Source organism: Sciurus carolinensis, chromosome 17 (assembly GCF_902686445.1).
Source record: "Sciurus carolinensis chromosome 17, mSciCar1.2, whole genome shotgun sequence".
In the NCBI taxonomy this organism is placed as follows: Eukaryota; Metazoa; Chordata; class Mammalia; order Rodentia; family Sciuridae; genus Sciurus; species Sciurus carolinensis.
This window is the reverse complement of record NC_062229.1, coordinates 380,870-405,201: the sequence shown is the minus strand read 5'-3', so window position 1 is coordinate 405,201 and position 24,332 is coordinate 380,870. Positions and strand designations below refer to the sequence as shown.

At 63.4% G+C, this 24,332-nt stretch overlaps 3 protein-coding genes across 14 annotated transcripts in view; 1 reads left to right on the top strand and 2 right to left on the bottom strand.

Annotated features, from left to right (window-relative positions):
* Positions 1–445: 445 nt before the first annotated feature.
* On the bottom strand, positions 446–9,747 carry Midn (midnolin). 4 transcript variants are annotated; one of them, XM_047531394.1, is made up of 9 exons: positions 9,503–9,747; positions 7,559–8,232; positions 6,400–6,487; positions 6,119–6,181; positions 3,957–4,085; positions 3,574–3,870; positions 3,277–3,433; positions 2,805–3,077; positions 446–2,156 (listed from the first exon to the last, which is right to left on the bottom strand). In XM_047531394.1, the coding sequence occupies exons 2-9, from the start codon at positions 7,789–7,791 to the stop codon at positions 1,879–1,881; spliced, it is 1,518 nt and encodes a 505-aa protein (XP_047387350.1). In that variant the 5' UTR covers positions 7,792–8,232; positions 9,503–9,747; the 3' UTR covers positions 446–1,878. The 4 variants fall into 4 exon arrangements, with proteins under 4 accessions (XP_047387350.1, XP_047387349.1, XP_047387352.1 ...); XM_047531393.1 differs by having other exon boundaries at positions 3,277–3,436; positions 9,503–9,719; XM_047531396.1 differs by lacking the exon at positions 3,957–4,085 and having other exon boundaries at positions 9,503–9,721.
* Positions 9,748–12,549: 2,802 nt separating this feature from the next.
* Positions 12,550–15,083, bottom strand: Atp5f1d (ATP synthase F1 subunit delta). The gene is made up of 4 exons (XM_047531397.1): positions 14,857–15,083; positions 13,880–14,033; positions 13,137–13,225; positions 12,550–13,011 (listed from the first exon to the last, which is right to left on the bottom strand). The coding sequence occupies exons 1-4, from the start codon at positions 14,995–14,997 to the stop codon at positions 12,889–12,891; spliced, it is 507 nt and encodes a 168-aa protein (XP_047387353.1). The 5' UTR covers positions 14,998–15,083; the 3' UTR covers positions 12,550–12,888.
* A 2,584-nt stretch (positions 15,084–17,667) lies between these two features.
* Cbarp (CACN subunit beta associated regulatory protein) overlaps positions 17,668–24,332 on the top strand; it is an 8,508-nt gene continuing 1,843 nt past the window's right edge. Inside the window, exons 1-10 of one of the 9 annotated variants that reach the window (XM_047531382.1) lie at positions 17,717–18,043; positions 19,619–19,719; positions 19,796–19,938; positions 20,061–20,125; positions 20,337–20,342; positions 20,533–20,677; positions 20,805–20,976; positions 21,225–21,365; positions 21,821–22,061; positions 23,518–23,698. In XM_047531382.1, the coding sequence (XP_047387338.1) occupies positions 19,627–19,719; positions 19,796–19,938; positions 20,061–20,125; positions 20,337–20,342; positions 20,533–20,677; positions 20,805–20,976; positions 21,225–21,365; positions 21,821–22,061; positions 23,518–23,698 (1,187 nt within the window). In that variant the 5' untranslated portion in view covers positions 17,717–18,043; positions 19,619–19,626. Of the gene's footprint in view, positions 18,044–19,377; positions 19,497–19,618; positions 19,720–19,795; positions 19,939–20,060; positions 20,126–20,288; positions 20,678–20,804; positions 20,977–21,224; positions 21,366–21,820; positions 22,062–23,517; positions 23,699–24,332 lie in introns of those variants that run through there. The other 8 variants (XM_047531383.1, XM_047531378.1, XM_047531379.1 and 5 more) reach the window with 8 other exon arrangements.

Below are 24,332 nucleotides of genomic sequence, written 5' to 3'. Positions count from 1 at the left end.
AGCCTATTTCAGAGCCAGGATCTGAGAGCAGGGGCCCTGCCTTGGGTAGGCAGCAAGTGGGCAGGTCCATGCCCACACCGAGGGACTTCCGGCCCTGGGTACCAGGAAGTGGCCTGCTGCTCCCTCTGCTGCCCCAGTGGCTTCCTGCCCACCCGAGCTGGGGAGGTGTGGGAACCAGGAAGCATGCCAGGCCCCCGTCTCCACCTCCCCTGGCAGCCCCAGCAGGCGGAGGCAGACTCCTTTCCGTTTCTGTTTATTACTTGAAGTCCTGGTGCATGTAGGTCTGATTTCTGATTTGTTTCATACAGGAGGCTCCCGCAGGCTGGCATCCCCCACAGCCCCATCTGCAGGGCGGGTAATGCTCTCTTGGGGGCCCTAGGAGGGCACAGGGCTGTGGGCCGGTTCCTGCCTGGGGCCTCCACCCTCAGACCCGCGGAGGCACAGACGTTATTTAAAAATTGTTAAAAAACAAAACAGAACACACATTTAAATAGGTATCCAAGACAGTTCTTCAAAAAAACAAATGTACCCCTCCCTTCTCCTCTTTTTTTCTTTTTTCTTTTTTTGGAAAAAAACAAAAATAAAAACAAACCAAATCCTTGACCTCTACCCTCTGGGACCCCTCCCTACCCACCCCCCACACACAAAAAAATTTACAGCTACAGTTAACACGTGATGTTCACATCTGAAACCATTAACTTTGAACACGGGAAGGGGCAAGGACCTGGGATCTCACCTACAAGGACCAAGGGGGAACAGGCGGGCCAGGACGAGACCAACCGGTGGGCAGCACGGCCCAAACACCGGCAAGCATTAAAAAAATAAAAAGTGGAGGAAACAAAAACAAATCCACCCCGTTGAAAGGGCCCCAGCAAGGGGGCTCTCCCTCTGTCCCTAGGGCCAAAGACCCTCAGGGCATGGGCGCTGAGTGGGGAGGGTCCAAAGTAGGCCAGCAGCGGACCCCCCAGGGGGTTAATGCTACACTCGCCCTTGTCAGGGCATTCACAGCTCAGCACCCCCTCCCCATGCTGGGGCAGGGGAGGCCCCAGCAGTCCACAGTCCCACATCCCTCAGGTTGGGCTGGAAGGAAGGAGTGGGGGTGCCCCCCACCCACCACAATCTCTCCCAGTTCTTCAAGAGTCCCAACCACTATTGGCTCAGTCAGAAAATTAATAGTCTATAAATAGTCCCCAAGCTCAGGCGGGAGGTCAGGGAAATAGGGGTGGGGGCAGAACAGCAGAGCTGTGGCCAGTGACTGGAGAGGGCTGGTGGCAGGTGCTTCCCTGTCTCCTTTCCAGCCAGGAAAGGGTCCCAAGGCCCCTGCTAAACCCAAAGTAGCCCCTGGCCAGACCCATGCTGAATCAGCTTCACATGGAAAAAGACCAAGAGGAAAAGGGCAGAGGTGGAAGAGAAGACAGTCCCCTGTGGCTTCACTCCCTGGGTGACACTGGGTCCCGTCTGTCTGGGTCCTGCTGGCCCAGGGTAGAGGCCAAGGTTTGCAGTGGAGGTGGGATGGACTCTCCTCTCCACAGCCCCCGCCCCTCATCTGTAAAGTGCATAATGAGGCATCTACTTTTTTTTTGACTTAAACCTGAATAGGGTGGGGGGAGTTGGGGGTGGGAGGGGAGGAAGGCAGAGCGGAAGGGGTGGGGGCGGCTTCCTCATCTCCCGCTCTCAGCCATCTGGAAAGGCCGCTACAGATTTGGAGCTGGGGAAGGTGGGAGGGGAGGACCCGCAGAGAGGCTGGGAGGGGAAGGAGGAAGAGGTGGGCTCAGAGGAGAGGGGAGGTGCGATCAGAGTGAGGCTGTGAAAAAGGAGGCTGGCGGTGGGCTGGAGGTGGCGCTGGCCTCCGGCGCTGCGCGGAAGGCCCTGGGTGTCCTAGGCCACCACGAACTCTGACTGGATGTCGGGGTTGACCTCCGGCTTCCACACCGAGTCCTCAAAGTCGAGGCCCAGGCCCGCGGCCTCCCCGGGGCTGCCGCCTCCCGCGCTGCTGCTGCTGTCACTGCGGCCAGCCTTGCGGGTTGGTGGCCAGTGGTAGGGGCCGCGGGCATCCCGGCGGGCCTTTCTGCGCAGCCGCTTCTGCTGCAGCAAGAGCTGCAGCCGCTCCACCTTGCAGCGCGTGGCTCTGTTCTCTGTCTGCCGGAGGCGGTCCCCTGCAGAGGGTCAGGGGCCTGCAGTTAGGGAGGCCCGGCCCCTCTCGGCCCCCGAGACCTGGGGGCTGGGCTCAGGTGGGGAGGGCTTGTGGGCCTCGGCCCTGGCAGAGCATGGCCCTTTGGCAACAGTCACCAGAAGGACAGACTAGACTATGAACCCTCCTGGCTGCATCTGGAGCCCGGCAAGACGGGGCCCGGGCTCGCTTTTCCACATGTATCCCCAGGGCTGTGGAGACTGCCAGGCTGCCAGGACGCCCGATGGGCAGAGCGGTGACCACAGTTCAAGGACTCCGAGTGGGGGTGAATCCGCTGCTGGGGAATGGGCGGCTGGGGCCTCCTTGCTCTCCCAAGTCCTCACAGGCTGGGGGCCTTTGGCCCTGCCTCGCCTGCCAGAACTGACTGAGTCATTCATGCAGGCGCCAAACGCCATCTGGACAGGGTGGCTGGGGCTCGAGGAGGAAGCAGGGCCGGGAGCCCCTCGGGAGTACACAGGACACTTTGTGCCCCAACACACACATGCCTCCTTCTCTCCTGGCTGGGGTGGAACTGGTGGGGGGCAGCAGCTGCTGGCCCTTGGACCCCCCCGGCAGGTCAGCTGCTCCCCTGTGCCCACCAGCACACAGAGGGGCCTTGAGAACCCCTACTCACCAGGGGGCTTGCACATGCGGATTTGGCTCTGGCCCTGTAGCAGGGAGGCCGGAGGCACTGCCGCCAGCTTCTCGCAGGAGGTAGTTTTGGGGGCGAGGTCGGGGGCTGGCGAGGCAGGCGAGCACTGGGCGTGGCAGCGGAGCTGGGTCAGCGAGGGGGGCATGCCCTGGTAGTGCCGCGTGGCGCTCAGAAGGTCGTTGAGGATCTGCAGGATGGTGCCGATGTCCCGCCTCGGCCGCCCGCTGCTGTCCTGGCAGTTGGGGTGCAGTGTGCCTACAGAGGAAAGTGGCTTTGAGCTGGCAGCATGCCTACGGGCACCTGTGTGCGGGCACAAGGCAGCATGTGGCGTCAGGGGCACACGGACCGGCACACGTGTGCCTGGAGGTGCCTGGGGAAGGGGTGAGGTGAGCGCCGGCCTCGTCCCTGTGACCTCCCTGGTGGGACCCGGGGCCACCTGTGAAGTGACACCTACCAGAGAAGGTCCCTGAGAAGACCCCTGGGGCGTGGTTCACGAAGCTCTCTATGACAGCGCCGGGTTTGCGGGAGCGGGGGGTAGGGCTGCCCCCAGGGGTGGACGCGGTGCTGGCCCCAGGACTGACGCTGCTGCTGGCAGGAGGGGAGCAATCCATCTGCTGGTGGGAGGAAACACACAGGCAGGGGGCCCAGGTCAGGTGCCAGGGCTGACCCACAGGAGGCCCCTGGGGGCAGAGCCCTGTCCTCTCCAGGTCCATCCCTTCAGGTTCCAAAGACAGTCCCTCCCCATTCTCACCTCAGGGCAGGTGGAGGCTGCGTGGGATCGGAAGGAGCCAGCTGTGACAGGTGAAGGGGATGCAGGAGGGCTGGTGGGCACTGGGGGAACACGGGTAGCACTGGACACTGGCCGGCAGGAAGAGGACACCGGGGTGGTGATGCTGGGGTCTCCTCGGGCGGCGGCAGCGGCGGCCAGCACGTGCCGATGTTGCAGTGGGGCATGCTGGGCAGCTAACTGCAGCTGGACAAACATCATGTGGTCCCCGACTCGAAGAGCCAGGGTCAGCGGGGAGCGGCCAGATAAGAAGTCACTGACCTGCAGAGAGAAGGACCCTTCAGCTGTGGGGCCCTGTCTGTGGCGCCCCCAGCCCAAGCCCAGCCCAGCCCCCCGCATCATGTGACCTGGGGCCTCTCGCCGCCCCTCTCTGGGCTCTGGGGTCCCTGTCGGTGCCACGGACGCTTAAATAAAATGAATCTGTATTTCCGGAAGCCGCCTCCGCCAGCCCGGCCTGGCCCAGGCGCCGCTGAGGGCTGTGGGGGACAGAGGCGGGTCAGACGGGGCACCCGGCCCTCCCTGACCAACTTGGTTCTTCCAAGGGGAAACTGAGGCCAGAGGGGGTGGGGCCCAACTGGCCATCAATGACCTCAAACAGCCCTCACCTCATCTCCTTCCCCATCCTTCTGGATCCCCAAACCATTTCTGCCAACGAATGTGGGAGGGGGCGGGTCTCAGGGCCCCTCCTAGCTAAGTTGCCCGGCCACGAGTGGGCGGAATTCCTGGACAAATTCCTCCTTCTGACCTTTGCTTTCTCAAGATAAATATTTATCTGTCCTGGGCGGGGTGGAGGCCAAGGGGCCCACAATGCTACCGGGGAAGGGGGCCTAACCAGGTCCCATGTCCCCAGGGTCCTCAACACACCCCGGTGACCAGGAACCCTCAGACCTGCCCCTCTGTGGTGGGTGGATTCATGGGTCTATCTAACCCCATTCACAACAAACCCCCTTCTGGGGCCTGGCCAGTGCCTTGCTCTCCCCAGGGACAGGGATGGGGGGCGGAGGTTTCTGAGAAGTGACATAGACTGGATGACTCAGAGCCGACCGCCTCTCAGAACTCCCTCCCTGCTCTCCTGGCAGTGGCTGGCGTAACCTCCCTGCCTGGGGCTGTGAGGAGGGGGAGAGGCGGCAGGGAGGGCACTGCCCCACCCTGAGCCCGTCTGCAGAGCATGCTCTGCTAAGACCCCTTGCAGGAAGGGCCCCGCAGTGGCTCCCCAGAGCAGCTGGAGTCCCCAGCTCTGCCCGCCCAGCAACTTCCTCCCTGGGGAGGGCGAATGGGCGGGCATGACTTGGTGCCAGGCAGGGAAGCAGCCCTGGGGAGCCCAGTCACTCGCCCAGTGCCCCCCCATCTCCCTCCTGACGCAGGCGCCCCAGGGAGGATGTGAACCAAACATGCCCAACCAGCCACAGCCCCCATCAGGCAGCAGGGAGCAGTCCACACTTGCCCAGGGAAATCACCTGCAGCCCCCACCCCTGCCCCAGGGCCCTGGGACCCCTGGCTCTCCCCTTACCCCACAGCCACCCTGCTGATGGCAGACCACCCAGCAGCTCCCAGCCCCTCAGCCCCCTCCTCCTCCTCACTGCTCGAAGGGCAGGATGCTACATGTCAGGAAGGGGGCGAAGGCCTTGGGCCAGCAAGGAGAAAGACCAAAGCCGCCGAGCAGGTTTCCTGCGGCCAGACGGGGAGGCCCAGGAGCCTGCCCACCCCCTCGCTGGGGCGGGCAGTAGCCTGCTCCCCCACCCTGGCAGCTTGCTGAGGCCTGTGTCACCCTCCTGGGAGGTGGCCAGGGCCCTTGTCTGGGGAGGGCCCAGCCTCGGCCAAGGAAATGATAATAGGAGGAGGGGGAATGGCCTCGGTAAGACCGGGAGCCAGGCTCAGGCCGGCCCAGCCCACCTTCTGGCTGCTACTAAATGTTTCCCAACATCCTGTCAAGGCCTCCCTGGCCATGGGCTGCCGCCCCGGCCCCCCTCCTGGGGCAGAGAACAAAGGCCAGAGAGAGGAAGGGGGTGCTGTGGTGACTCCCCCCTTGTAATCGGGTCAGGAAAGCGGAAGGAGTGTCACCCTGGCTGGCCAGCACCCCGCACCCCAGCAGAAATGTTAAAAAAGAAACTGGTCAGTCTCTTTGAGGAAGTCTGAGCGGCTTGGGGACTGGGTCTCTGGGGGAGGAGGGACCTGACTGGGCTGGGAGGCAGGCCGAGTGCGCTGAGCGCTGAGCTCTGAGCTCTGGGCCAAGGTCACCCCACAGGAAGGCAGGCCCGGGAACACTCAGCCCCTTCCCCCTCATGGCAGCCACCGTGGGAGAGAACCCTCAAGGTCAGGTGGTGAGTGGTGGGGGAGGAAGAGGAAGCAGGGTGACCAGGCCAAGCTGGCAGCAAGGCGGGGCCGGCGTCCCTCCCCGCCCCCACAGGCCTCTGGGGAGCACAAACAACCCAGGCTCCCTGGGATGGCCTGGAGGCTACCACCCAGCTGCCCAGCCTGCAGGTTAGGAAGGGGCTGGCGCAGGTCTTACCTGGGTCTCCGTGAGGCTCTCTAGGGCTTGCATGACAGACTGCTCGGGCCTTGAGGCCTGGGACTACAAAGAGAGGAAGGAGGACCCCACCTGAGTGTGCGCTTGGCACCAGGGCTTTGAGCAGGGGCGGGGAGGGCCCTGCCGGCTGGGTGGACTGCCCTACGGGAAAGGGGGTCACACACTGCTCACAGGGGGTGATGGGGACCAGTGCTCCCTGTGTGTGGGGGCAGGGGCAGCAGTCTATGTGGGGCCTCCAGGAGACACCGCCCGCAGCCATTTACCATGAGGCCCGCTTCCACGGTGGGCACCAAAGTCAGTTTGCTGCCATCCCCCACGCCAAACTCCTGCAGCTTCCCCGAACTGAGCCGGCTGCGGGAGGAAGGAAGACGGTGAGACGGCAGAGACAACACAGGGACACGGAAGCAGCGGCCGCGGGGGAGGGCTGTGAGTGCTGTGGGAGGGGGGAGGGGGGAGAGTAGACAGACAGGAGTCCTTCCTGCCTCCACCCGTTCCCAGTTCCCAGATCCCAGCCGGCGCAAGTGTAGGGAGGCTCCTTGGCCCTGGAAGCTCCATTCTTGGAGGTTCAGATCTCCCACGAACCCCATCTTCTGACTAGGGCACCCCTTTTGCAGTTCAACAAGGCACTTTGACATCAACTGGGCACCTGTACCCTCTTTGCCACACTCCCCCGCACCCCCAGGGCAGCCCCTGCCTAAGATTCACTAACTCTTGCCCTGGCCCCTCTTTATGGGCGCCTAGGGTCTTCAGCTTTGGGTGAGGCCTTTGGGGGCTGCTTGGGGCCAGCCGCCCCCTCCTTCCCCTCCCTGGCGCAGGCCGCCGCTGCTCAGACAAAGGAGACCCTCCTCCTCCTGCCCCTCCCCCACTGGGGCCCCTCCGCTGGGGATGGACATTGCGTGTCCCCGGAGGCCCGCGGTGGGGGGGAGGGCTGCCGGGCCTGGAGACGATTTAAATACCAGGGGGGAGGGGGAGGCTACAGGGAGTGCTCAGAGTCGAGAACAAAGCGGGGCAGAAAGACACTAGGTGGGGGAGACAACCAGACGCAGAAGGGGCAGCTGAGCAGATGCGGAAGCTGGCGAGGACTCGGGCAAAAGAGGGGGCGGCTGTGGCCCTCGCTCCTGTAGCTCAGACCTCTGTGTTGCCCAGGACGCCTGCTTCCACCGAGGGGAGCCACGGAAACCCGTCTGGGTGTCCCCATCACCGCCTTTGTGCGGCGACCCCAGGCGGGGGAGGGGGCTGAGGCAGGCAAGGCCGAGCAGAGGGCGCCCGAGAGCGCGCGGCGCGCCCCCGCCCCCCCCCCCCCCGAGTCTGGCCGCCCCCTGCTTCCTCGCGGCGCGCTCTTTGTTCCCGCCCGGGGACCGGGACCCAAGGGGGAGGCCCGGCGCCGGGGGCGCACGGGCGGGGGCGGCGCGCGGTACCTACGTGTCTTTGTGGAGCAGCGCCAGGCGCTCCTTGGGCACTTTGAGGCGCTGGGACAGCCGCTTGCGCAGCCCTTCCACTGTCTCGTCCGGCGGTACCGACAGGTCGTAACGGGTCCCGGTCGTGCTGTGGATGGCCAGGCTCATGGGCGCCGCCTCGGCCGCAGGGCCCAGCTCGCAGGCGCCGCCGGGGGCACCGCGCCGGCAGCTCCGGGCGCCGCCGGGCTGCGGCTCCATCCCCGGCGCGCGCTGGGGGGCTGGGGTCCGCGGGGCGCCGCCAATCCTCGCCGCGTCCACCGGGCCGGGGCGGGAACTCCCCGGATCCGCGGTCCTTTCTCCCGGCGCTTGGGGAGGGCGGGCGGGGGTGGGGGGGGCAGCACGCGTGACCCTGGAGAAGATCCCAGTGGTGGAAGGCGGATCAGCAATAAAGAATCCGAGAGGCGTTCCGGGGTCGGTCGCGTCGGCTCCTTGGGGCGCGCTCCGGGTTGCGGTCTGCGATAGAGGTTTCTTCAAGAGTGACCAGGGAAGGGGAGCGGCCCGGATGCGGCTCGGCGCGGGGAGGGTCCTGAAGGAGGGGGCGCCTTGGCCGGGTGCGCTCTGTGTCTGTACAGCTCGGGTCGCGCTACCTCGAGCGTCCCCTCCCTTAGCAACAGCCGCCGCAGCCGCGGCTCACAGGATCTGGGGGTGAAAGTAACAAGAAAAAAAAGTTATAATGTATCAACGTTTCAAGGGGCGGGGCAGCCGCCCCCTCCCATTCACTACTTACTCCGCCGGCCCCATGCCGACCAATCGGCACGCACCGAACGCCCAGTTCGCCGCGCGCCCTGGCCAATGGGAGCGGCCGCGGCGCTGCCCCACGTGGCAGCACGGCCCGCCCCTCGCCCGGCCCCCGCTGCCGGGGCAACCAATGGGACCGCGGCGGGGGTGGGGCTGGCACCGCTCCGGGTCCGCCCCCGCGCCCCCCGCCCGCGCCCGCAGCCATTCATAAGGCCCGGAGTCCGCAACAAAGGGCGGGCGGGCCGGAGGGGCGCGGGCTCAGCCCAGGTTCAGGCTTCCTCCCCCACTGGTCCCCGCGGGAGCCGCCTGGGCGTGGGGAGGGGGCGCGGGCCATTGTTCCCGGCGCCGGGAGGGGCAGGAAATTGTGGGGCCTCCCCACCGCGTCTGTCCGGGAAGCAGCCGCCAGCGGAAGCGGGAGCGTGAACCCCGCGCCTCGTGGCAGGGTTCCCAGGTCCCGCGGCCCGCCGGGACCCGCCAGTCCCCCGTCCTGCCCACTCCTGGGTGGGTGTGGAGACCTGGGCGGGACGTGTGACCTAGGGCAAGGTCTGGCACCTCGGTGACGTGGCCGCGATCTGAGGCACCCCTCTCGAACCGGTACTACCTCGCGTTCTAGCGACCCCTCCCCCCCGACTCCCCGTTCCCGCGGCCCGGGCCCTTCTCTCGAGACGCGCCCTCCCGAGCCGTGACGTGACGCGGCGTCCCGGGCTGCGCCCGACCGTAGTGCTGAATGCTGCGGTGAGTCAGCAGCTCCAGAGCGCCCTCTGCCGGCCCTCCCGGGAGCGCTGCACCGACTCCCGAGGGAGGGGGCACTACGGGGCCCGGGCAGGGTAATGGACACCGGACTGCGAGTCTGCGGATGACCCCGCTCAGGGACCGAAGACATTACGTGCGGAGAATAGGACCGCACGGTGCGGGAAACAGCCCGGAGAGTCAACTAGTTCAAGGTCACCTGGGGGAAAGGGGAGTGCCCCGGGGGGCGGGGCGGGGGCTGTGGTCCAGCTGGGGCGGTGCCGATTGCTTGGAGCCCCTCCCACTCCACGGCCCGGTGGGCTTCCCAGGCCGAAGGCATCTCAAGCTCTGTCGGCACCAAGAACAAAGAAAAGTAGGGGCACCCAGGTAGTCTAGAGTAGATACCCCTCCCCGGACAGCGAGGTTCCGCCCCCCCACTCACCGGGCGTGGCCTGTCCTGTGTCCTAGAGTTCTGAGTGAACCCACGCGTGAGGCCTTGTGTGCTGTGCCCAGGCCAGTCTGGGGCCGATCGGGCGGCCCCCGAGCCTTTATCCGCACCGCCTTCCCTCGGGGTGGAGTTTGGGCGGGCAGGGGGCGGGGGGGGGCCCGGGCAGGCGGTGACGCAGCTGGCCCCCGCCCCTGCCTGCTGACCGAGGAGTCCTGGCGCAGTCGTACCGGGCCACTGGCCTCCATTCGTCTTTCCGTAAATGGGGGAGTCTCCGAATGCCACTGAGCAGGGGGGCGGCGTTGCCGTGAACTCTGCACACCGGAGACGGGCTTTGGGGGCAAATAGGCGGGGTTCCTGCCCCACCTCCTTTCCGAAGGCTCGGGTCGGGTGCTTCCGCCTGGGGGCGCCCGCGTTGGGGAGAACGGGAAGAGGTGCCTGAGTCAGAGGACACGATCCAGGAAAACTGGCCGGAGTCACCTCCAGGCAGTGGTGTGCCCCGGCCAGCTGCCTAGCAGCCTGGTCTCCAGCATCTCTCGACGGTGACCTTAGAAGGCATTTCTGGAGGGATTACCCAGAGCGAGGCCCATCTTAGGCCCATGTCGGTCACCCCTGGCCATGTTATGTGACCTCAGTAAGGAACTGACCTTTTTCAGCCTCTTTCTCCAGAATGGCCAGGCAGTGAGATGAGAGTCCGGAAGCTAACTATGGGCCTTGGAGGTGTAGGGAGCAGATATTGCCATTGTCCCATGAATGCATGCACACATGCTGGCCCTAGCCTTTGTGGTGGGCATGCACCCACTTAATAAGGAAACTGGCCACCCAGGGGAACACATGGGAGTGCTGCATGTCTGCAGATTCTCCACGGGTGCCCTGGCCCAGTGGCTTTGGGGAAGTGATCCTAGTCGTGGATAGGGCCCTCCGCTTGCCCCACTGTGCCCTTGCAAGGAAGAGATACCCCAGGATTCACTGCATCACCTCTGTCCACTTATCTGGCTTGTCCACCTCCACCCCTCCCCTCCCAGAGCTGTTCCTTTCCCGGTTTCCCTCCATTTCCCACCCAACTCTCCTTTGGCCTCAGGACCCCCACCCTGAACCGGGCACACCCAGACACTCAGCCCTACAGGGTCAGGGCTAGGCTAGAGGCAAAGCTGGGAGGACCTTTGGAAGGAAGTCCTGGGGCTGATATTCAAGAGATGAACAGGAGTTTGTCACATCAGACAGAGATGCCCCAGGAAGTGGGAACAGCTTGGTCACTGAGGCTTTTGCATGTCCAGGGAATGGGCTCAATGGGAGGTGGGAGGCAAGGCTGGGTTGGGAGCTGGCCCCAGGACCTTCTGGTGGCAGAGGGAGTGGGGACTGTGCAAATCAGGGCCCACTGTGTAGCCCTGGTGTAGCTCTGGCCCCATTAGCCTCCCACCTTATTCCCACTCTTCCCCCATGGATGGGCAGTCCTGGCCAGGGACTGCTAATGGCGGTAGGCAGGGTTCTGCTTGCCTGGTGGAGACACTGCCATCTGAATGCTGTAGGACCTTAGGCCAGTAGGGAATGGAATAGGACATGGGGGGGGGGCTTACCCTGGAAAAAAGAAAGGTCCCTTGGGAACAAGATACTTTGTGCTGTCCCCAATTTTATAAAGGCACAGGTGTCCTACTTCCTGATTTTTCTTCCCAGGTGGTGCCCTTGTCCCCAAGTGACTTTTCCCAGGAAGCCCAGAAGCACTGAGTGGACACTTTGTGGTAGGGCACACACCCATTTTCTGCCCTGTCCCCACTAGGCCAGGCCCTACCCTTGTGAAAGGGTCTTCACCTCTACATTCTGACCCTACCCTGCCTGTCCCAAGGCCTGCCTCTAAGGTGTATGCCTACATCACGTGGGGACAAAGGTTCCACTGGTGAGGGGTGACCAGTCCAGGTCAATGATGGTCTTTTCCTGCTAAGCCCCTACTGGGCCCCAGCTGTCTGGTGTTATTTGTAGCACACTGGTAGCCCATTAGGACCAGAGCAGGAAATGGCTGGGGTCGGGGCAGGGGAGGCACACATATGACCCCATGGCCAGCACAGACTTCCCCTTGGTCAGGGTTCCTGACGTAGCAGGGGCTGGCTGCTTGCCCAAGAAGAGCAAGATGTAGATGAAGGCCAGGATAGCCCACTGACCCTCACACGATCTGCCAAAAGGTCACCCCCAGGGACTACAGCATACTAGGAGGCCCAACCCATATCAAGTTCAGACGTGATGTGTAGTCACACAGGCTATGACCACAGTTAACTATCTGTGTACTGATGGGCCAGGGTGACCTCCCTGTCACTATCCTATCTGCAATGACATGAGTAGGCCCTGATCTCCATATACTCAACCCATACTCCCCTCCCAACCCTGCTGAGACAGCATGGGGGAGGCTGATACCCCTGCCCCACAGTTGCCAGCATAGCACCGGGACAAGCAGTCAGTCCCAGGGTGTCAGAGGGGGTGGGGCAGCACCCTGGTAGGACAGTGCCCATCACCTTCTTCTGGGTGAGCTCCACCCTGAGGCCAGCCAGGGGCCTGGATGCCCACAGAAGTGCTAACACCACCCAGAATGGGCAGTTGGCCAGGCCAGGGCCACCCACAAGCTAGGTGTGCCCAGGGCGGGGCCCACCTCTTCCCAGGGCCTTGCAGCAGGAAGGGCTTGGGGGTCACTGACGGATCATAGCACTGGGCCTGAACACCAAGAACTTGGCAGAGGCATGGAGACCCTGCCCAGTGGCTGCAGCCTGACTGCAAGAGCTCCCTCCCTCCCTGTGCACCATCCCTACTTGTGGTGGGCAACCTCTGCCCATTCCCACACTCTTGGGGTGAAGGTTAACACCTCACCCACCCCCATCCAGCCAGGCAGGCTGTGCCCTTGTTGAGTTGCCCAACATCCAATGTTCTCAAGTCTCCTCCAGAGACAGTTTCCTTAGATTCAGAGATGCATTTCAGAGAGCCACAAACAACAATCAGGGTGAAGTGGGGAGGGTCCTGACCCCACATCCCCAAACAGAGGAACAGAACCATGCACACAGTCAGGCTTCCTGGCCTTTAATGTGGGCAGGGGCTGGAGACAATGTTCTGCAGAGGTGGCTGGGGAGTACCAAGGTCTCAGGCTCCCAGGGGCAGGGGTGGTGGGTAGGTGACCCATCAGGATGGGGGACCGTGGCAAGAACCCTACAGGTTTACAGACCCCACATCAGGCCTGCCAGAGCTGCTGAGGGCTGCATAGCCCTAGGTGTAAACTGAGGGCCAAACCTGAGAGCCTGAGCAGAGTACGTGAGCTCACAGCACCCCCTGGTGGCCTCAGCGGGTTCCCCAGCAGAGGTGAATGATCCGACCTCAATCTCCCTGCGCAGAAGGGCATGCACCACCTACTCCAGGGCCTTCACCAGGGCCTCATTGGCCTCGATGCGGATCTGGATCTCTGCCCGAGCAGCCTCGTCTGCTGCCCCTGACAGCTCCGACTGTGCCTTCTCCAGGTTGGCCCTGGCGGCCTGCAGGACATGGGTAGGGGATGACAGATGAGACAGGACACCAGTCCAGCACCTGCCCTTCCACTGAGCTCCCTCCCAGCAGCCAAGGAACCCTTGGACAGCTCCCACCTTCCCCTCATACTCACTCCCAGGTCCAGCATGTCCAGTGTCACAGCTTCTTCAGCCAGTAACTGCACCGAGGAGTCAGCATTAACTGTGATGGAACCGCTGCTCACTGCAGGGTGGGTGAGGGGTGGGAGGGAAGGCCTGAATCCACCACATCCAGACACACACCCAAGTCTCATCCCGAGCGTGCCAACAGCTGCTAGCCCAGGTGGTCCCATGGGACTAGTCCCAGAGCCCAGCACACCAGGTGGCTGAAGAGAAAGAACTACCCCAAAGGGATAGGAGGCGGGAGACAGACCAAGGACACCCTTGACACCACAGAGACACCAGAGAATTCTGCAGGTAAACTGAGACCCTCCCTCGAGTCCACCAGCCCACTGGCTGAGCATGGGTCAGGAGATCACGTCAAGTGTGCTTCTGGCTTCGAATTCCAGTTCTCATGGAGAAAACTGGTACTGGGGAAAGGCTTTCTCAGACTCAACTCTCCTTCCTACGCAAATACTTTTCCTCCCCTAAGGTGACCACCCCTCCCAACACAGTTGTCCTCTTCCAGCCCCTGTTCACCCACCTCCACCCCCACCCACCCAGAGGAACAGGACTAGTTCAGTGTTGAGTCTGCTTCCTGCTGCATCGTGGAGAATCACAACAGTGCCCACCCCCATGACACACAAACCCACAAAACTTTGCTTTTCTTAATCTCAGCTAAGACCAAGGCAACCCAATGGAGACCTGAAGCCTCTACCCAGTGCCCCCGGAGACTAACCAAAGTATTTAGTGGTGCTACCATCTTCTGCATGGACCACAACCAGCCCTGGCCGTAGGACCTGCAGAGTGGGCACATGGGCCGCCAGTATACCAAAAGCTCCAGTCAGTGTGGGCACATCCACCTGCCGGACATTGGCACCATTGAAGAACACCTGGAGAGGACAACACGGGCAAGCATGTGGCAGCTGATTATCCCCAGGAGTCACCAGATACCTGGCCTTTACTGCTCTGAAATGCATCCGGGAAAGACTGGGCCCTGAAGAAGTCACAGAGACTGCCCCTGCCACCCGTGGTCTTGGAACACCTTGCTCATCTGCAAGTAGGGCTGTCTGCGACTGGGAAGCACCCGGATCCTTCCCCAGGGAGAAGCCAGGACACAAGCTGCAGCAGGAGGGAGCACCCAGAAGGGTTTCCAGGGGAGGGGGCTGGACACAAGGAGTAACTCTTAGAACTAACCCTTCTAACTCAGTTTCGGGAGAAGAGAATGCCTGGGAGCTGGGGTTGAGGGGAGCCAAGGTGCAGGGCGAGGTCCAACGACCTGCCCAATGAGAGGGGCATTAGTTCCAGAAGGGGGTCGGGACTCAGATGCAGAACCACAGCGAGAGCGCCAAGAAGACACGAGTGAAGCCACCCTGCCGGCTCCGAGGGTCGGGGGGCTCGGCCTCGGGACCCCACGGCCAGGGGACCTAAGTCCGGGTCCAGGGAAACAGGTCGGCCACCGGTCGGAGGCCTGGGGGTGAGGAACTGGTCATGGACCGGACCGGAGCGGGGGGGGCGGGGCGGGCTGTAGAGAGAGTAAAGGAAGGAAGCTGGGGCGCCCGAGGAGCAGGACAGTAGTGCGACCCGCGAGCTAGGGCACCCTCGGTCTCCCGGCCGCTCAGGAGTTGGGTAGGCACGCGGCCCGGGAAGGCGGTCGGAGCCCTGGGGCTGGGAGCGCAGGTGCCCGGTCCAACGGTGAGGGCGCGGGTTCCGGACCTGCGTCGGGGAGGCGAAGGTGAAGGACATCTGGCCGGGGCCGGCGGCGGGGGCCGGGGCGGCGGCAGCCTCAGCGTAGGCGCGCGCCTGGCGCACGAGGCGGCCCAGGCCCGCGCGGCGGAGCAGAGTGGCGGAAAGCATGGCGGCGGCGGCGGACAGCGGACTTCGGCGGCGGCGGCGGCCTGGAGGGCGAGAGGACGACGCGCGGCGGTTTCTGGGAGCAGCAGTTTCGACGAGTGCGCACGCGCACACTACGACTCCCAGCGGTCTGCGCTTGACGACGGTGATGGGACGTCACCACCCGGACGCGATGCATGCTGGGGGCTGTGGTTTCCTGGCGGCGAGAGGCGACGGGTGCGATGAAACTGTTCTCACTGCGCGGAGGAAGGGACAATTCAGCACCAAGATTGCTGAGAGGACGCTCGCTGCAGAGACGTCTGGGAAACAAGAGTCGCGCTATGCGGTGGGGAAGGGGGCGTTCAACAGGCAATGACGTCATAAGTAGGCAAATGTGTATGTCAGGAGATGGCAAGAGCTGAAATAAACACGTACTGCATATGTATAGCCACAATGTACTAAAAATATATCCATATTGCAAGCCGAGTAAAAGACTGGGCAGTCGCGAAGCCCCCATCTGTGCATGCAGTACAGGTCCCAGGAAACGGCAGTCCAGCAGGGTCGCGCGCAGGGACGTCCGCAGAGGGCGCCCTGCGACCAGCGATATGCTAGCCTCTCTCGCCCGGCCCCCGCCCCCGCCCCCGCCCCCGCGTGCCGCTGACGCAAGAGCGCGTGCGCCGGTAGCTCGCTGCCCCGCTGACGTCAGCCGTGTGCCGCGCAGCCTCGTTTGGGGCCATGACGTCACCGCACCGCCCCCGCACTCACGCAGGTCTTCGGCCCCAACCCCCTGGAGCTCCCAGAAAACGCGAGTTCCGGGCTATAGCCTGGTGGGACTCACGCTCAGGAGGGTAGTGTCTAAGGGGCGAAGGGCTAAACACCAGGGGCATAGGAAGCAGGGGAGGGTCCTGGTCACGCCTGGACTGGAATCTGGGACTGGTGGCCTAGCCACGCTACAGTGAGACCCTGCAACTAACACCTTCAGTGGCTCCCCGCACCCTAGAACCTACGCCCTCGCTCATGCCAGGGTCAAGCCCTGGGGTGATCTGCGGCCCTGAACTTAATCTGCCCAGCTGGACACGTCGAAAACCCTAGGCCAGCACCGTGAGGAACACTAGAGGCATCAATCCACATGACCTAGACAATCTGACCCTGGGAGGAGGGTGCAGCATGAAGCTTTGAACTGTCTTCCCTAAGTGCACTTCTTAAGTATCCTGGACCTGGGTCTTCATAAGCTACTAGCTACTTCATAAAACAGGGAGATTTAATGGGCTCCTTTAACCTGACAGGATGACGACCTGTCTCCAGTCCGCATTCATGGTGGCCTACGGGTGAGGGTGGCACCATTATCGAGACCCAAACTTGGGATGAATTGGGAATTCCACCCTGTCCTGTCCACCCAGTTGTCCTGTCCACCCAGTTGACCACCATCCCTGACCCGCATTGCCCAAGCCTCCTCTTTGTCTCACCACAGGTGCCAGAAGATTCTGAATGAAAATCTGAACCTGACCATGGCCTTCCCCTGCTGGGACCCGCACCGTGGTCTCCTTGCTCCATCTCCTGCAAACATACTTCACCTGTTTCCAAGCCTTTGCCCATGGGGTCTTGGCAATCTTTCACTTGCTGCAACTCAACAAGAGCATGCCCATTACTCCTTGTGTACCTGCCCTGTGCTGAGCCTGGGACACAGCCAGAAAGAATTTCTGTCCCTGGAGCTCCTAGGGTCAGGTGGGAGACAATGCACAAGAGCAAATAGGGTCCTTGACTGTACTAGATGGAGCAAGGGGTCCGGAGTGTGTGTGGCAGCTGTCATCAACAGAAGTAGCCAAGGGCTGTCCTGAAACTGACATTTGGAAAAATTGAAGGAGGAGTGGGGGGGGGGGGCAGGGCAGAGTGTGAATCTTTCAAGAAGTCATCCACGTGGGGCGCTTGCTTGCAAGTGCTGAAGCTCTGAAGTTGAACAGGGCCTGCCACATTTCAGTATAAGCTTTCTTTGGATGAGAGATGTAAAGGTGTGGAGGGCAGGCTTGGGTGAACTGGGATGGAATTCCACCTGACAAGGCTGGTAGCAGGTTTGGTGGACTGAACAACTAAAGAGATCAGGCACGTATGTCTGAAAGGAAGAATTGAGGGGCAGCTTTGAAGTTTGGCTGTTGGGGCTTCCAGGTTGTCTCCCTGTTGGTAGAGCATGCAATTAACATGGTAGAGGCCTTGGTTTTGATCCCCAGCCCAAAAGAAAAAAGTGGGTTTTCTGCTGGTGTGCAGAAAAAGGACCAGGTCTTGGTACAGTTTGGGGAACTCAGTTCAACTGTAAGCAACTATGGCACGCTCTTGACAGTGCCCACAGGGAGCCTGCACAGGGGAAACTGGTGAGAGAAGCATACCTAGATTTCCTGGCTAGCACTGGGGGACCTGTGTGCCTTCCATATTCCCAAGGGAGGAGCAAGATGGTCTGTTTGTGCACCGCAGGACTCCCTGGCCACCACCTTGGGCTACCCTGGGTTAGACTAGGAGGAGTCGTGTGCAGGGGGCGGTGGTGGGGGGCGATGTGCACCTCAAGTCCTCTGGCTTTGCGCCTTGGGACCTGGGCTTTGGGGAGTTGTGCACCCCAGGCCTCCGTGCTGGCGCTGTGTCCCTGGACACCCCAGGACCCAAGGTAGGTGAGTAGTAGTACAGCGGGGCTAGAAGTCGGCCTTTGCGGGAAGAGGCGGCTGCACTGGGGATTGGGGGCTGGGGACGAGAGCGCAGGCTCCGCCCCCCGCCCCCGCCGGAAGGGAAAGGGAGGCGGTGGCCGGCTCGGAACGAGCCAGACGCCGCGGCCAGAGCGGCGGGGGCGGTCGGTTGGGGACACGGCTGCACCGGGCGTACCGAGTGGGCCGGAGCGGGAGCGCCGCCAACGCGATCACGTGCACGGCCCCTCCTCTTGCGCCGGCCTCCCCCGCGCGCCGCGCTCTCCATTCATAAATTCTCCGCCTGTTCCGCGGCCACCAGGTGCAGGAGCCAGCCGGGAGCGCCGCTCAGCCGCCGCCCGCCCGCCGCCCGCAGCCCATGGGCCGCACGCCCCGGCGCTGAGGTAGGCGCGCCGGGCCGGGGCGGGCAGGGGCGGGCGGGTCGCGCGCGCGGCCGGGGATGGCGACCGGCATCGGGGCGCGCCCGGGCTCCAGACCACCCGCCTTTCCCGCATGATTGCGCCTGACGGGTGGGAGGGCGCGGATTTGCTGGTTGGGCCTGGAGGCGGCCAGCGCGGCTCCGCACCCCACCCCATCGTCTGGCGACCCGGAGAGGGACCCCGCCCACGCCTTTTCCCTGGCTCAGTTTCCCCCGGTGAGGTGGGGTGACGGCGACGGTACCTTGGCCTCCTGGCTTAGCCTGGAGTCAGTTTCTCTGCCATCTAACCCCGGCGGGCTCGGGGTCGCTGGTCACCGCCCGTGGGGACCTCTGCCCTGAGCTCTCATGCCCCAGCCCATCTCTTGCTCTCGGCCTGCAGCCATCTTCCGTGTCTCCTCCCGTCACCATCCCTTCCCTCTGCCCCACCTTCTCCAGCCTGAACTCATTTCCCGACCTACATATGCGCCCCCTCCCCCCAATAGGCGATCCCCATTCTGGCCTACGACGGGGGTGGGCTCTGAGGACCCTGGCCTAACCCGGCACCTTGCTTTCTCTGCGCCTGTTTCTCCGCGGTCCCGGGGTGTCAGAGCCCGAAAGTGGCTAGGGACACCCGGAGCCTGCGCGCTCTTCTTTGGGAAAGGGGTTCGCGCGTGCTGTGTGGACTCGGGAACGAGCTTCGGTCCCTGAGTTCCAGGGTCCTTCCAGCCCCGGGCAGGGTCAGGTGCAATTTCCAGGCAGTCCCTTCCCTAGTGCTGAGCATCCGAAGCCTCAGTTTCCCCCAAGCTCGCGCAGTCACGGAGGCCGGCCCACTGGGCTGGCATCTGCAGGGGCTGGCTGGTGGCGCAGCCATCTTGCCGCCGCGACTGGGGCGCCCCTGCAGGCGGCCTCCTCCCCCGTGCCCCCTCCCCGCCCTCTCTCTGCCTGGCAACCCGCCCCCCCCCCCAGCTCGGCCTGCGCGGTCGCCATGGGAACGAGATTCTCAGGGCAGGAGCAGATGCGCCTCCTTTGTCCTCTCCATTCCCACCAGCGTGGGCAGCGGGGACCTTTACCTCTGGATTCGTGACTTGGGGTCATGGGTGCAGCCATCCCGTGCCCCCAGAGGGCCGCTTCAAGTTTTCTGCCCCATCTGCACCAGGCCAGGCTGGAGCAGTGCCTGGGGTCTCTGCTGTGTGTGTGCTCCATGGCCTCACCTTCTCCACATCTTGAGGGGCGCTTTTCCTTTCCTGGCAGGGCTCAGGCCTGCCCTGCCTTGGTGGGAGGACATTCCCTGGGGAGGCTGTTGTGATACATGCATGCACTCTCCCACCTCCCAAGAGGTAAAGATGACCAAATGGAGGTTCCTAGAGATGTCCCCCACTGGGCCCACCCAGCACTGGTCAGAGCAGGTCGTGGCTGCTGCAGGGCTCTGCTGCCTGCCTGTGAGTCACTGGCCTGTGTGGGCTTCAGCTCCTGGGAGGGAAAAGGGGGCCTATTTCCAGCAGCTCTGGTGGGGAGTGCCCATGGGGCTGGAGCTGAGCAGGCCCTGTCCCCCTGCCCCCAGCCTTCACAATGCAGCCTACGGCCACCATGGCCACAGCCGCGGCCACCACTGCCACGGCTGCTCTGACGACATCGTGGGACAATACCACCACTCATCCCACGGTGGGTGACCTGGGGTGTGGGGTGGACAGGATGTCAGCCCAGTGGTGGGACCCTGACGCTCACCTCTGCACACCAGCAGGCTACGCCAGACCCCGTACTGGACAACTACGTGCTGCTGGTAGTGGTCATGTCGCTGTTTGTCGGGGGCACGCTGGTGGTCTTGTCCGGTGTCCTGCTCTTGTGCAAGCGCTGCTGGGAGGTCCACCAACGCTTCAACAGGTACGCCCCGTCCCCAGCTCCCAGGTGCTGGGAGCCGGCTTACGCGTGGCAGTGAGGCCGACAAGCGTGGGACCTGGGGTGTGCAGTCCTCGTCACTCCACGTCCCCGCCCTCCTTCCCCAGGGCCATGGAGGAAGCAGAGAAGACCACCACCACCTACCTGGACAATAGCACCCACCCTGCCCAAGGTGAGGGGCCCGCCCACCCCTGCCCTCCCCTCCCTCCACCCCCTCCACCCCACCACCTCGATCCATTTGTCTGTCTGCCCACCCACCTGCCTGCCCGCCCCTCAGCCACTGCCTGCCCCCTCGGGCCGCCTGACCGTCTGTGTCTGTCTGTCTCCCCCACCAGACTGGGCGCAGCTCGATTCCGACTCATCTCTGTTTCCTTAACGCCCAGGCGTAGGTGCGCACACGCGTGCTGAGCGAGTGAGTGTGTGAGCGGATGAGCGAGTGCCCGCCCGGCCCGCCTCCCCGGCCCACCCTGTCCTTCGGTCACTCCACCCTGCGCCCCTTCCTGTCCCACCCTGCCTGGAGGCCCACCCAGGATGAAGCCTGGCCCACCCGGGGCCCACCCTCTTTGGCTCTCCTCGCAGACCCTGACTTCAGGGGGGAGGACCCCGAGGGCCAGGATGTGGAGACGGAGCGCTTCCTGTCCACCAGCTGCACAGGCCGCAGGGTCTCCTTCAACGAGGCTGCCCTTTTTGAACAGAGCCGGAAGGCACAGGATAAGGGCCGCAGGTGAGGGCCTGGCACGGGGCTGCAGTCCAGGGAGGGCCTTCGAGTCGGCGGCGGAGCTGAGGGCAAGGGCCTCCTGCCTGTGGGGCCAGCAGCGTGCAGCATGGGGCCTGGTGGGTGCTCCTCGCAGGTACACCCTGACGGAGGGGGACTTCCATCACCTCAAGAATGCCCGGCTCACCCATCTGCACCTGCCACCCCTCAAGATCGTCACCATACATGAGTGTGACTCTGGTGAGGCCAGCGTGGCCACTACCCCCCACCCAGCCACCACCCCTAAGGACAGCCTGGCCATATTCCAGGTGAGGGAGGGGTGGCAGCCAGCCCCAGTGCTCAGTGGGGGTCGGGGCGGCTGCTCTGGGGCCTCCCAGTCCCCGCTCTAAGGATGGGCAAAGGGCCTGGCTGCCACGGGGCTCCCGGTCAGCCCTGAGGTTGGTGAGAGGCCTACTGGGGTGGCTGGCGACTGTGAGGCTGAGCCTCGGGCCCTGTGCTCGCCACCTGTGCTCTTTGACCTGTCACTGCTTCCTCCCCACCTGGCTCTGTCCCACAGCCCCCGGGGAAGGCCCTCACTGGCCGCTCTGTGGGCCCCAGCTCCGCCCTGCCAGGTGACCCCTACAACTCGGCCGCGGGCGCTGCCGACTTTGCGGAGATCAGCCCCTCAGCATCCAGCGACTCAGGGGAAGGCGCCTCGGTAGGGGCTCTCCTGTGTTTTCCCAGAGTGCCCAGAGAACGGGGCTCCTGCCCCTCCCCATTGTCCCTTGGACAGACCAGCCTGTGGCCTTCCACCTGCCATGGCCTTCCTTGTCTTGAATGGTCCTCACATCCAGGAGGAATGCCCAGGTGTTGGAGAGGGTGTGGCCAACCACCCCCGGCCTGGGAAGAGGGCTCCTAGACAGGCACCCTCAGAAATCCCTGTGTCTGAGGTCTTTACCTGGGCAGGGGCAGAGCTGGCCTGAGGGAGGCAGGGTCTGAGGGAGGAGGCCGCAGGCCACAGCCCACCGAGGGCCCTGTCCTACAGCTCCAGGCAGGTTCCACCTCTCCACCTGGTGGGTCTGGGGTGTTGGGACACTCTGCATTTGGCAGGGGCTAAAATGTGGGACCAAGAGGAGGGAACTGTCCCTGAGAGCTATCCCTTTCCCCTCCTAGCTGGACATGGGTCTTCGGAGTGCCAAGGTTGGCGGGCCTGGGCCTGGGCCTGGGCCTGGGCCCGGGCCTGGGCCTGCAGCAGAGCCGGGGGAGGCAGGTGCAGGCTCTGGGGCAGGCACCATGCTGCAGTTCTTCACCCGCCTGCGCCGCCATGCCAGTCTGGATGGAGCTAGCCCCTACTTCAAGGTCAAGAAGTGGAAGCTGGAGGCCAGCCAGCGAGCATCCAGTCTGGACACAAGAGGTAAGCCTTGGTTCCTGGTGGGCAGCAAGGCCCAGGGGCTATGGTGTTGGTGGGCAGGCGCGGCACAGAAGGCTCGGCACCGAGGAGGGCCATACTGCCTGGCTGAGCCCTCAGCATTGTGGGCCAGTGGCTACCTTGCCTGTCCTTGCGGCTGGTCAGGAGGTCCTAAGGCTTAGCTCGCTGTAGAGGGGCTTTCGCGGTCCCAGAGTGTTCCCTGCACCCCAGCTAGCTGCCCTCTGGGGACACAGTCCACCTAGCACTGAAGTTCCAGGCTGGAAGTTCTAGGGTAGACCTCTGCCCAGCATCCCTCCTTGCACGCCCCAGCTCTCACACGGAGGAACTGCTGTGCTTGTGGAGGGGTCTTCTCCAGGGACTCCTCCCTCAGCAGAGTCCTTTCCCTTGGAGGGACCCTGACTCCTGTGGTAGGGAGCAAGGTGACTGGACTAGGTCAGGATCAGCCAGTGTTTTCTGTGAGGTCCTGGACGGCAGTCTTTGTGTTTTATGGCCAGCTAGTCTTGTCACAGTTACTTAGCTGCTCCTGTAGCTAGGAAGCAGCCACAGAGGATGTGTACTGAAGGAGGGTGCCGCTAAAACTTCATGTATACAAACAAGTGGAGGGTGGATTAGGCTTGTGGGCAGCACCTTGCTGACCCCGAGATACAGGTGGTGTACAGGGCTGTGGGGGAAGAGGTGCTCTAATTGTTTTTTAACCATCCCTGCCCAGGAGGACTCAGTGGGGGACGGCAGCTCAGAGGGTTCAGACCAGTCAGGCCTGGGATGCCTGCTGCCCTTTCAGGATGAGGTGTCAGGAGCCATGGTCCCAAGAGGCTGCCTGTAGCAAGAACAGGAAGGCGTGGCTGGGTGACGGTGTGGAGACCTGGCTGGGCGAGTCCTTTCACCCGACCCACCCAGGCAGCTTCTGGCCAGGCATCGGGAAGGCGAAGGCCCTGGGGCTCCCTGTTTCCGCTGAGAACACGTTTTGAGATGGATCTGGGGTGTTGCGAAGGCAGCCAGGACTGTTTGCTGGGTGGCTGCCCTCCCCTCCTCATCCCACACCGAGCCCGGCCTGGGTGAGGGTGGAGCAGTCCCCTGGAACTCCCCAGGCCAGGGTGCAGCCTCTGCCCGGGCCTCCCACCAGCCTGTCCCTGAGTCCCCCACCTTCCACTGCTGCACTTTGAGCTGGGCTGTGCCTGCCACTGGGTGTCCTTGCACCTAGCCACACCCACCTGGCCAGGCTGCTCTGGGGGCACTACTTCTATCTGAGACCTTTACATCCTGCCTGCTTTTTGGTCTTGATCTTCCTCACCTCTGCCTCAGTTTCCTCACTTGTACTTCAGCGGGCACACATTCTGGGACCCACTGTCCACACCCTGAGGCCTGGAAGCTGCCAGCTGGGGTCTGATATGGGCATGGGGGACACAGGCACAAACGGGCTGACCATCCCTTCCCTGCATAGGTTCCCCCAAGCGGCACCACTTCCAGCGGCAGCGGGCAGCCAGCGAGAGCATGGAGCAGGAGGGCGACGCGCCCCACGCAGACTTCATCCAGTACATTGCCCGCGCTGGCGACGCCGTGGCCTTCCCACCCCCCTGTCCCTTTCTGGCCAGCCCCACCAGCCCGCCCCCCGCTCTCGGCAGGTATTTTTCAATAGGTAGAGGTGCTAGGGGTGGACCTGTGGGCCCCTGCCCTACTCCATCCCCCTAGGTGGCTCAGGGAGCTCCTTCCTGGCCCTGTGGACTCCCACTCGCAGCTCCCTGGCAGCCTTGCAGGGGCTTCTTCTCCAGCGAGGACCGGAGGAGGAGGGAAGTAGGGAAAGACTGGGTAAGGGCAGGTGGGTGGGCATGGCCCTGGATGATGGCCCCAGGGTCACCAAGATGGGACACCTGCCCAAGCAGGGCTACCATGGGCTTCTGTCCACCCTGGTGCTGCCATTTCCCAGTGGAATCCTAGGCCCAAAGGGCTCCTTGGTTCTGGGCCCTCTCCCACCTGCCCAGGCTCCTGAGCGACTGACAGTCCTTTTTCAGAAACCATTTTAACCTCTTTCTCCAGCAACTTCCCCCACCCCCAACCCAAAGGCAACTGTCCTGAAGCCCCATGCCCAAAGCAGGAGGATGTGGGAATGGGACCCTGGAAGTGCAGTCTTACAAGCTTGAGTCACTCCTGTGCAAGCAGGTGACCCTTAGCTCTTGTGCATCACCCTTCTGATCCTATATGATGGGTGAGTGAGGTGACCCACTAAGGAATAGAGATCAGGCTGGACTCCTTGTGGTC

Coding starts and splice junctions, on each gene's coding strand:
- Midn (XM_047531393.1), bottom strand. CDS start 7,791: ATGGAGCCGCAGCCCGGCGGCGCCCGGAGCTGCCGGCGCGGTGCCCCC. Junction 4,086..6,118: donor AGAGCCTCACGGAGACCCAG/GTAAGACCTGCG, acceptor TGTCCCCCACAG/CCCTCAGCGGCGCCTGGGCC. Junction 2,157..2,804: donor CCGCATGTGCAAGCCCCCTG/GTGAGTAGGGGT, acceptor GACCCTCTGCAG/GGGACCGCCTCCGGCAGACA.
- Atp5f1d (XM_047531397.1), bottom strand. CDS start 14,997: ATGCTTTCCGCCACTCTGCTCCGCCGCGCGGGCCTGGGCCGCCTCGTG. Junction 14,034..14,856: donor CCTTCGCCTCCCCGACGCAG/GTCCGGAACCCG, acceptor TGTCCTCTCCAG/GTGTTCTTCAATGGTGCCAA. Junction 13,226..13,879: donor TAGCACCACTAAATACTTTG/GTTAGTCTCCGG, acceptor CCCACCCTGCAG/TGAGCAGCGGTTCCATCACA.